The sequence below is a fragment of the Anthonomus grandis genome, chromosome 12 (assembly GCF_022605725.1).
Source record: "Anthonomus grandis grandis chromosome 12, icAntGran1.3, whole genome shotgun sequence".
Taxonomy (NCBI): domain Eukaryota; kingdom Metazoa; phylum Arthropoda; class Insecta; order Coleoptera; family Curculionidae; genus Anthonomus; species Anthonomus grandis.
The window spans coordinates 21234828-21247455 of record NC_065557.1 but is presented as its reverse complement, the minus strand read 5'-3'; the positions used below and the strand labels follow the sequence as shown (position 1 = coordinate 21247455).

Sequence of the window (12628 nt, the reverse complement as noted above, 5' to 3'; positions counted from 1 at the left end):
TATTTCTTGCGAAAGTTCTTTAAACTCATTGGAGGACCAATAAGGTTCTCTAGGTATACATCTTTGTATCGGATTTTTATCAAAAGGAATTTTAAAATGTTGGATATGTGACAAAATAATTTTGTCCGACGTAATTTTACGCCAAGAGTTATTGAAATATTGTAAACGGCCTGCAGGGTCACTAACCTTGGTATCTAACGACGACTCTGTCTGCATCGGCTCCATTTTTCTGTAAGATCTGCGACGTTGAGGGTCTCGAGTCTGAGTATAAGGGAGGGTCCTGGATTGGTACTGTTGTCGCCTGCCTCGGTATCCCCCCCGAGTGTCCTGAGACAGACTCCTGAAGTTTAAATTAGTCCTTGGGGCTCTTTTGGTTTCCTTGGGTTTAGGTGCTGGCTTGAAGGTGTTTATTGTTCGTTCCAGCTGTTTGGAAGCTTCTAATCTTTTGTCGACATTGCATCCAAAAAGCCATTCGTCCGTTGGGGCAGCTAATAATGATTCTTTAGTTATCTTATCCAGATTATAGCAGGCAAGTTCTTTTCGAGCAGATGTCTCGATATGGAAAACATCCGTAAGCAGGCGACCCGCGTCACATAAGGGTTTGATATAGGGTTTGTCCCCCTCCCCCTCTTCATTTAAGATGGAGGTGATTGCCTGTCCAATAGCCGATATACCTGAACCTATTTGGCACTGCAGTTGCATTAACCGGGTATCTCTCTGTTTAACGGACTCTGAAAGCATTCTTTCCAGAAACTCATTTAGTTTGGGGGTTCCAAGGAACGAAGCATTTTCAGGGGTCGCATACTTCTTTATTAGATCAGACTTTTCATTTGAGTCCAGCCCATTGTCCACTATACTTTTCCATGTTTCAACCATGTCTTCTTGTAGAGGAGGACCGAAAGACAATTTATTCTTAGCAACGTTGGTTCCAAACAATGATGCGTCAAAGTTTTTCTTAGTACTCGTGGAGGGCATTTCCCTGTCATTTTCATGGTGCTGGTCAGTTCCATCTGATCAGAAAAAAAATTCCATTATTAGTTTAAAGCCTCTGCTTACCAAGAATCAAGTACTTGGCGTAAGAATAAAACATAAAGGGTTTATTCAAAAAATATTAAAGCATAACTGTGTTCATAAACAGTTTAAACCAAATACCATATATTCATAGTATTAAATTTGGTAGTAGCTAGCACTTGCTAAATAAAATATTTTGGCCAGAAGAAAACAGTGTTCATAAACCGTTTAAACCAATACCATAGTAGGTAAGGATAACCAACACATAGTGTATAAAAATATTTAATAAAACTGTGTTCATAAACAGTTTAAGCCAAATACATAATATGCGTATCCCTAAGGCTACATTTTTGGGACGTCTCTGTGTTCATAAACAGATTAGCCCATGTTTATTGTGTTCATAAACAATAAACATTCAGGAACCACTCAGTGTCAAGAATATCGGCCCACCAGCGTTATAAAGAAAAAAAAACAACTCAAAATTATTCAGTATACTTACAATCCATTGAGTTATTATCGTCAATACGGATAATATTGTCCCCATCTTCTGGTTCATTTTCCTTCTCACTTCCACTCGAGCTAGAATCCGATGTTATGATTCTACGGCGGCGGCGGCAACGCCGCGCCGGGCTTCTTGAGAGAGAGCGAAAGGCGCGATCCGAATCCGAGCTGCTTGATGGCGATAAACAGGGGGACTTCCGAGAACCACGTGCATGATTTTTTCCGTCGGATCGATAGCGTGGGGATTTATTACCGGTGCGTTTTAACAGTTTTGAGAGAGTTTTCTCAATATTATTTACCTTGAGAGCTAGATCACTGTCACTGTCATGACTTCTTTTACGTTTATACATTTTTTTTTTTTATTTTAATGGTTAAACACAAATATTTTGTACACGGTACCGAAAAATAAAAGGCGAAATAACTCGCGCGCGCGAACGGTCTGACACACAAAACGAGAATGAGGCTCGACGGACGGGACAGCGGGGGTACCGACAGAAGGCGATGTTGTCAAAACTTTTTATTTTTAGCTTTGAATTGTGTGGTCTGACTCAGGAAATAGAGGTACTACAATTGATCTTATTTACGGAGACGAGGCCTAATATAATCACATATGTGCCCATCTACATACATATGTATATTGTGTTGCCATTAGTATACAGGGTGTCCGCTAATTAATGGTACATGGAAAAACCACAGACTCCTGATGTAAACATATTACGATTTAACTATATTTACCTATATCCAAAAGTTGATATTAACTGAGATACAGGGTGTTAAACTTAAAACTTTTTTTTTGTTTTTCCCCAATAACTTTAACAAAAGTTAACTTTTTTTCACAAAAATTTGTAGTTAGGGGTTTTTTAGGTCGAGAAATTATTTTTTTTAACAAATTGAGTGTACAATGTAGGGGGCGCTGTCTGCGACATCTTTTTCTCTTTCATAAGGTCATAACTTTTTTGTGCTTAACTGTATTTAAGTTTTTATTGAAAATAATACTTTTTTCATATTTTTTACGTAAAAAAGGTATACTACTTTCGGGTCGCTCAGAGTCGCCGTTTTCGAGATATCTGCCTTCAAATTATTTAGTACAGCAGCTCAAGCAAGTAATAATGTCTTGTTACTCTTTACCAATCATTTTTTACATCATAAATAATGTTTAAGTATAAGTCATTGAGAATAATGCAGACAAAAATTGGATTATCATTTAATTAACTTTATTTAAAATAACTATGACACTAGAAAATCTATTGAAAGAAAATAACATTAACAAAAACAAACTTAACTATCCGACTGATAACTTTTCCATTTTGAAACTGTGACGAGACTTAGTAAAAAAATAGATCTGCTTTTGACAAAAACTGTTCAAAATGTCTACCATTCACTTCAATACATTTAACAGTTCTTTTGCTGAAAGATCTCCTAATTTAAAAAATAATTGTTCGTTTCGTAGCTTTTGTGCAGCATATAAAATTCTCTGCCATAGTTCTTCTCTGGAATTCACTATTTCTTTGTAAACGAGTGACTTCATATAGCCCCATACACAAAAATCCAGCGGGTTAAACACAAAAATCCATCGGGACTTCGCGCCGGCCATGGCCTCTGGCTCCCACGACCTATCCAGCGATCAGGAAATCGGTTGTTCAGGTACTCTCTGACAGCTCTAGAGAAGTGGGCTGGCGCTCCGTCTTGCATGAAATACATATGTTGCCTTATGTCCAGCGGAATATCATCGAGAAAATCTGGTAAATGTGTTTCTAAGAACTCAAGATAGAGTTCCTAGTTTAAATTGGGCGGTAGTTCGAAAGGGCCCAATAAATGATTATCGATTATACCACACCATACATTAATTTTGAATTCATGTTGGAAATGACGTTCGTGTACTGAATGTGGATTTTGTAATGCCCATGTGTGTTTATTTCTAAAATTGAAAATGCCTCTACGTGTAAACGTTGCTTCATCAGTAAATAGTATCTTATTCAGAAACATGGGGTCGGCAATTATTTGGGCACGGCAAAAACGGGCAAATTCTATCCTGGGCGCAAAATCATTTTCTAATAAATTTTGCACAGGAGTGAAATGATACGGATAAAGACCCTCTTCGTGAAATATTTTACAAATGGATGACTTGCCTACTCCAGTTGCCGCAGCAGCATGTCTTGCACTTATTTCCGGATTTTCGGCCACGCGGACCAGAATTTCTTCTTCTTGTTCTGGAGTTATAACCTTCGGGCGCCCTGCGGAATTCCGTTTAGGACGAAATATACCTGTTTCTCCTAATCGATCGTAAAGATTTTTGAAGATCTTGAAATCAGGTTGTCTTCGATGTGGATAGAGTTCTGAATATCGTCTATAGGCTTCGCGTCCATTAAAATTTGCCTGCGCATATACACACAACATATCCCTCATTTCGGCATTTGAAAAAACATTGTGCCTCGGCATTGTTTCTCAACTTACGAAAAATTTAAAAATTCAACAAAACAGTAAACTGGATGCAAAATCACAGAAAACACTAATTAAATATTTTCTGACAACTTTAAACTAATCAACAAATAACAACAACATGGCGGTTTCCTAACAACTGCGTCTCTAAAGTTCATTTGCTTTCTCATAGCTTACTTTAAAAAAGCGAATTATTTCCCGATTATATTAATTATTCAGCCGGGGTCGAGTGCATGGTGCACTAAATAATTTAAATACAAATATCTCCAAAACGGTAACTCTGAGCGACTTCAACTTAGTATACCTTTTTTACGTAAAAATATGAAAAAAGTATTATTTTCAATAAAAACTTAAATACAGTTAAGCACAAAAAAGTTATGACCTTATGAAAGAGAAAAAGATGTCGCAGACAGGGCCCCCTACATTGTACACTCAATTTGTTAAAAAAATGAATTTCTCGACCTAAAAAACCTCTAACTACAAATTTTTGTGAAAAAAAGTTAACTTTTGTTAAAGTTATTGGGGAAAAACAAAAAAAAGTTTTAAGTTTAACATCCTGTATCTCAGTTAATATCAACTTTTGGATATAGGTAAATATAGTTAAATCGTAATATTTTTACATCAGGCGTCTGTGGTTTTTCCATGTACCATTAATTAGCGGACACCCTGTATATGCAATCGACAAAAAAGCTTCTTCACAGTAAACAGGTAATTTGTATAAAATCTTTAGTTTGTAAGTTTTATAGATATTGTGATTTTAATGTTGTAGTATATTTTATTTATTTATTACTTTTGTCCATTTTTTATTGTCTGTAAATTAAGTAAAAAAGAAATTTTTTACATAATTAAAAAAAAAATTAATGTCTATAATTTTGATGTTTTAAAATTAATATTCAGTTACGTGCTTAAAAAAAATACTAGGGGTTTGTTCTGTTTCGTAATTACAGCCTTGAAAAAGACGTAAATAAACGTCGAAACGTCGGCACCTTTTCAAAAAAGGAAGTTTTTGATTTCTTGGTTCTAAACCTGCGAACTCCATCTACGCATTATATAAACTAAAGAATAAAATTGTTGCAAAAAATGAAAGAACTAAAGAGATTTTTTCTTAAGCAAATGCATTTAAACTGATTACATTTTAAGAACAAAAATTGAAAATTAGTGTAGAGGCATATTAGAAGATCTTACCCAGGGAGCAGCAAGGAGCAGGCATCTACACAAAATCTGATAGTTAGATAAACCTTGAGAAATCGCTTTATACACTTGATGGTAGCAAGACTAAAATAAAAAGAGGTTTTTTAAGTAAATGTTATTGGATTTATAGCTCGATAATGTTACCAAAGGCTCATATAGGTGAAACTATCTAATTTAATCATATTCTGTAAGAAAGAGAAGGTAAATAAAAAAATTATGGAAATATAAAAAAACGCCGAAAATCGTAGAGAACTGATGCAATTAAATACTAGAAAAATTAATACATACTAGACAATGAATCTTTCCAATGTTACATTAAATGAAAACTATTTTTTCTTCTAAATTTTAAGATGAAGAGTGGAACATCTCACTAAACCTCGTTTATATGAAAGTGTTAAGTAACGGACACTGACTTTTGATATGTATCCATTTAATAAGTATCGTGAATATTATATTATCATTAAGGATAAATATGCTTCTACTAGCGTCTTCACTATAATTCCTACCACAACTGCAAATTCCTGCACCAACATTTAGAGACCAGGGGTAGATACGAGCCATATGCCAAATCAAGCATGTTTCAACAGGATGGGATGTCTCTTCACTATGCTGCGGTTGTTAGAAGATTCCTAGACAATGTTTTCTTAAACAGGTGAATAGGCAGAGCTTCCTTCGGTCACCCGGTCTTAATCCATTGGACTAGTTTCCTTGTGTTATGTCAAAAAAGAAGTGTACAAAGATAAGCCACATACGCTTGATATTCTTAAAGATCACATTTGTAATATAATTAGGAATATTTCTCCTCCACAGTTGAAAAGTTCCATTTAAGAATATATACATTTGAGAATATTTCTGTCATATTTTTTGCGAGATCATTGCGACATAATTGATATTAAAATATGCCATTTAAAATAAAATTGACGTCTCCAAAGATACTGGAATGGAAAAAAATATCTGCCTTCTATTGAATTTATGCGTTATTAAATCACAACTCTGTATTGTCAATAATTAAAACCGTAAACATCTTCTGATCTTTTCAAATTAGGTATAAGAAAAGACGTTTTGAAAAACACATAAAAAATTGTTAATATGTGTTATTGGACTTCGATCTATCAAGTTTTAAAAAAGTTTTAACCATTGTCAAGTGCAAACTAAAATCCACCACTATTCTACAAGCTCTCATGTCACGTCAATCATCATCAAGTCAAGCGAGAATGTGCTTCGTTATATTTTATACCTTTTTGTGGCACCTTGCCCACCAAACTAAGACTCCACCACAACAAACTATCACAACTCAAGTCTATACCACCATAGCAGAATTTTTAAACTTCATCCGAGATAAACTCAATAAGAACACAACTTTCTCTCTGGAGGCAGTGATGGACAGGTATGTCTATGCACTACTACTTTTAAGCAGAAGATATATTTTACGATCAGTACAAGGGACTGCTAATAAAATTAAGCTATCGTAGCGAATATAAATCTAATATTTGGCTTTAGTAGGTGGGCAATAGTTTTGTTTTTAGTGATATACACGAAATTGATCTGAACCGATTTTTGGACAGTATCAGCAACATCAGAGCCTCAATTATATTCACAATTATCTTGTCACCATCCACCTGAGATTTTAGGCTATTTTCACCAAATTCCCTTGTAAAGTACCACGACGAAATTCTAAGAACATCGATTTGCAGGAAACCTAGAAGCACTGGACATGAGTTTAACCATTATGCACTTACCAAGTGGGGATAATTCAAACATTGTAACGATTCAAACAGCACAAATTCATTACAATAATAATTTCAACAAGAGTAAAAATTAAACTGTAAATTAAAGTCTCATAAGTCAGAGATTTCTATAAATAAATTTATGAAACTTTGACTTCGAGTTTGATTTTTCTCCTTTTTATACATCTTAGTCTCTTTAAGAATGATGGATGAATATTTTAAATATTTTAATTCCGACTTAGACGACGAGTGATTTGCACTTGAAGTTTTCTGAAGAAGCTCATTAAAATCACCATACAGAGACCTATATTGAGGACAAATCAAAACTTAGACAAACCTGCAGTATTTTTCACTAGCCCTAATATATAAGATGAATACTAGAGAATATTAGGCGTATATAAGGCGTGGAGAAAATACCTCATCCCGCCTACCTTCAAATCAGGGAACACATCATAGGAGCAGTACCTGAGGCCAAACCTGAATAATGTCAACCTGCTTAATATAAAAATTAGCCCTGATACAAATACGAGTGTACAGATTTCTAAATGAGTGAAACAAAACGACAGGCAAAAAAAAACAAACGATAGCAGAACGTGCTTGCCCAAAGAGCCAGCCAACAAAAAATATTATAATATGTAACCCATGTCAGTTATCTATTATAATATTGTGTTTTTACCTATTACCGGTTATTTTACCTATTTTATTATCTATTTTTACCTTTTTTTTACAATATATTTATACCTATTTACTTTCAGTCAATATTTCCAAATATAATTACTATGAAAAACTTACCGGGTGTCCAGGAACTCTACCGACAAACTTTACAGGGTAATCTCCAACAAAAAATAAGAAAGAAAATTACGTGTGTTAAAAATCTTAAACATTACACCACTGCATTTTTCTACAATAAATTTTATTTTTTAAATCCTTGTATAGTTTTGAGCAAATTTGTATTGCTGAGTTTGTTTATTTGAGCCATTGTTTTTACGTAAATTAATAAAAACCATTTTTGGAATGGTCAAATTGATAATATTTATTCAATAATTATTAAAATAATTTTTCTTAAGTTTATTATTTAAATATTAACTTTATCCTCTTGGAAAAACAAATGCAATTTTTCGGTATTTTAAACGATAGCTGGAAGAAAAAGTAAACCACAAGTGATTTTTAAGTGTAAATTCCTAATAAATTTATAATTTCTGGGAATTAAATTCTAGTGTTTAAATAATTTTCGTTATTATAAACTTGAAGCTAAATAAAAAAACTGTTCTAAATTGAAAAAGTCTTCTATATGACTTCTGATTTCAATATCTCTTTCTTGCTCTTTCTGAAAAGAAACAGCGAATACCTTGAAAAATCCCCACTTTAGTTCGGAATTTATTGCAATCCTGCCCGATTCTTTCTAACCCCTTTCTTTCCTAAACTTTTCTCTAGCTTCTACAAGAACGGCATAAACTTATTCATATAAATATATTCTTAAAACATATTCATTCAGGAGTTTGACGGGCCTTAACAAAATATTACCAATTACTTCTATCCAAACATAATTTTAAATCTGTGTTGATGATGGGCTTCTTTAAAAACGTGAGGATTTTCTTCAATATTTGAATAATAATAGGCGTTATCAATATTAAAAATTCAATTTTTAGTAAAAACAGATTCATTACTAAACAAAATCTGAGACATAACCTGATGATCGTGGTTTCTTTTTAAATTTTGCAGCTTGTGGGAAAATTCTAAACGGGTGGGAAAATCTCGTTCCAAAAGGGCCTGATCTTTTTAAAAAGAAAATAGATAGAGATTTTGTTTATGTAAAACATTCCACACAGATGATTCTGACAAATGATTACCTGCAGCAAGGCTTCTTACAATAATTCTTTTCAGGATTTTCTTCAACGGTCGGTAAAATAATTTTCACATCGTCAACGGTAATAAAGGGTTGTCTTCCTGCCTCATGGTTCTTTGGAATGAGTGATCCTGTCTCTCAGCCGCCGATGTGCAGTAAACGTAAACTGCAATAAATGTTTTCTATTAGAAACATTTTCAGCATACCTGCGTTGAGCTAGTTAGTATTACAGTACGATCCGCTATAAGCTTAATGCATATCAGCATATTCTTCATTATTAAAATAAACCATTGTAAAAGTTAAAATTTTATATTTTTTTTATCGTCAAAAAATTTTTACACAGAAGTATTTATAGTTAAGTTATAACAACTACATCAATTTTTTTTTTGTTTTTGTTATTTTATTATTAGACTGCGAACAAAATTTATTAATTAATAAATTTTGTTTTAAAATTAAGTTTCTTTAAATTAATTAATATATTAATTTAAAAAAACTGTTAATACTACGTTGCTATGTGTTTATTTATTGATATGAGCAATTACAAAAAAGGTTTTTAATTATTCTCGCAAAAGCAGTGCATCAAATAAAAAAAACTCAATAATGCAATTTTGCTCAAAACTAACTTAAAAAACGAAATTTATTTCTGGAAAATGCAGTGTGGTACTGTTTTTTTATTAAAAAATATATTCGATAAACTTCTTACGGACGCCACTGGTAAAAATTAAAATTAATTTATTCTTGTACGTCAAAGAATGCCCCCTTGATGCATAAAACACGTCTGCAAATTTAAAAAAAAATCCTGAATATTCGCTATAATCTTTAGTCTTCAATAAACTGAAACATTTTTTATGTATGTATGTGTAAATATTGTTCCTTTTTCTGTAAAATAGGTGTATTCCTTCAATGTATTAATAAAAGCATGGTATTAATACATCAAGAATTTAAATTAGATATTCATTAGCAAATCTTTTTAATTATATCATGTAATATTCAATAGACATCCAACTTAAATAATTAATAAAAAATAATTAAAAACAAATGCAAGTTTAAGATTTAAGTTTGTCAGAACGTAATTTTATTGATTACATTTATTTATAGACCAAAGCAGTAATTCTTTATTTTCAAATTATTTTTTTAAGATATTAAAGCAAAAGCCATTACATCTTATAATTTATTTTACATCTATTGAAAATATGATTAGAGCAATTTAAAAAATAATTAACCATGGCAAATCTTTAATAAATGAAATAAAAAGTAATGTATTAGTAAAATATATTTTAATCTAATAAGAAGTTCAATTAAAAAAACTCACTAGAGTCAATATAAATATCTATATACTTTTCTATTACCTGTAGTAAATAAAAATAACCGTGGTATAAAACTCAATACAACTATTTAAGGTACGAAACTAAAGCGTTTTTTCTAAAAAAATTACACTCCAAAATGCATCTATCGAAAAAAAATAAAAATTTTTAATTTATGTGTTACAAAAATGTATCGTACTCTTTCAAATTTAAGTTAACTTTAACTCAAGGAAGAGAGTAAACGTTGCCTACAGTTTTTATGGCTTAAATTTTCTATTTCCGCCAAAAAACTTGGTATTTAGACACTGCTATTGAGTTGGTCATGAAAAAAACCGCAAATTGCTGTATAAGGATAAAATGTCATTACGCAATTTGTGTTCTTCTTAATACGCTTTATTCAGTCCTTATAATCTTAAATTAGTCATCAAAAATTAAAATTTAAAATCAAATAAATTGAATGCGGGAACAGGAGTAGGGCCACATTTGGTAAGTTGGCTTCTTTTTAGCCAAACGTAGATATTTTATTTTACAATCCGCGTTTTTATTACATTTTCAAAATAGATAAAAATCTGCTTGCATGTCATTAGTTTATACATTTCACTGTATACATGTTTTATAAAACATTTTAAACGCACATGTGCGATTACCTTTAAATTTTTCGCAGCGTGTGTGTTTTAAATTGTTTTTGATTTTTTAAATTATATAGGTATAGGCGAATGTTAGAATTTTTAGCATGCGAAGGCAGGAAATAATTAGGATTTTTATGTATTTTTTGTAAATACAATTTATAATTTAGTTTCTTCAAATTATTCATAATTTTTCAGTTAAAGTAGTCTTAGAAATTTAAATAGTTTTTATTATTAAAGTCAACTTGCCTTCAAAATATATTAAAAATGTCTTTTATAAATAAAATAAAAACATATTTGACTTAAAATTTTTTATTGCTTATTATTTGCAAGTTTTCAAAAAAATAATAATATAGAAATATTAAATACATTTCATTCCGTTATAGATAACTAAATGAGAAATTATATAAGCCTTACTAGGAATTATTTTTACCAATTTTTTTGTTTAACGTTAGAATAATATACTATCAATCGAAAAAGGCAACTTTTTTGAACTTTTAATAATACCATTTACGTCTAGGAAGTTAACTTTAATGATTTTTTACAGTAATTATTACTAGCAATTACTTTTAATATTCAATTATCTAAACTATGTAAACAAGATTTTAACGAAAGAATATATTAATAATTTATGGCCAAATGTATTTACCAATTAAAACCAAGTTTGATTGTTACTAAAAATATGTTTTAAAAATGATAAAGACTGCATTATAACTGTATTAAAAGTGGCAAAAGCATATTCTATTTACAGTTATGAACTATTTATTGCATTTAAAAAATACCGTTCTGCATAGCAAATCTTAATAATGTTTAACCCTGTTCACAAAATTACTTATACTTAAAGTATAGTTACTTCCTTCTACTTAACTAAGGGAATAAACAGGATTTAGTAGCTATTTTAGATCTATCTCTACTATATAACCTTACATTATTTAATTAATTTCGGGTTTATTAAACGACAGAAAAAGAATAAGATACGTATATAAAATGTTTTAAAACAAGTTCTCAATATAAGATTTATTGAATTTTCTAGGCTTCGGATTAATTTTGGTCATGTCTGGAGGATGGAATAATAACTGGCTTTGAGATACTTTGATAAATACTTATACTAAATACTTTGAGAAGACTTTTCCATAAGAAACTAAGTGAAAAATTTTAATATCGGAAGACATCTTTAAATTTTTAATTGATGTTTGCAATATTTTATAATACTTACACTTTTTCATACAACTATGAACCTAGAGATAAATATAAAATAAGAAGAATCAAACAGAACAAGCCATGAAAATTATCAGAAATGTCAAAATTCATTTATATTATCTACTTTGGTCTAAGAATTAAATTTAAAAACTGATGCATTTTTATATATTAGTAAAGAAATATTTATAATCTGCTTATAGCATAGAAACTTAATAGAGTTTGAAGAATACTGATACATTATGGCCAATATGAAATATTAAACTCTTTCCTTTAAATCTTGTTTATTATAACTTTTCAACTTATTAAATTTTTATTCGTATTTCTAAACCTAAACACATTGATTAATATTTGAATTATCTTTTAGGTACACGAAGCAGATGCTTGTCTAGTATTAGCGAATAAATATTGTCAAGATCCAGACGCAGAAGATGCGGCTAACATTATGAGGGTGATTTCTATTAAGAATTATAGTGATGATATTAGGGTTATTATTCAATTAATGCAGTATCACAATAAGGTAAAATATTAGTCGTATATTTTGTTAGTATTAAATAGTAAAACTTAGTATTAATACGTAAAACACTAGTATTAAATTATTAAAATTTAGGGCGTGTTGAGTGAAATTAAAATATTAAATGAGTTCATTACAGAAATCTTTTTTATGTCACATTTTAATATGTTCTAAAACGAAACTTCTTCTTGATGTCATTTTTTTTTTGCAAAATAGTAGTAAATAAGAAACGTAAGTCGATTTAAAAACGAAAGCACACGTTAGAAACTTTT

At 30.8% G+C, this 12628-nt stretch overlaps 2 protein-coding genes across 2 annotated transcripts in view; one reads left to right on the top strand and one right to left on the bottom strand.

Moving 5' to 3' along the window:
• The window catches only part of LOC126742871 (calcium-activated potassium channel slowpoke), a 205391-nt gene that overhangs the window by 122956 nt on the left and 69807 nt on the right, over positions 1-12628 (top strand). Inside the window, exon 12 of the mRNA XM_050449716.1 lies at positions 12210-12362. Coding sequence (XP_050305673.1) covers positions 12210-12362 — 153 coding nt within the window. The remainder of the gene's footprint in view (positions 1-12209; positions 12363-12628) is intronic.
• Positions 3289-4513, bottom strand: LOC126742880 (uncharacterized). Its single transcript, XM_050449732.1, has one exon. The coding sequence runs from the start codon at positions 3949-3951 to the stop codon at positions 3289-3291; it is 663 nt and encodes a 220-aa protein (XP_050305689.1). The 5' UTR covers positions 3952-4513.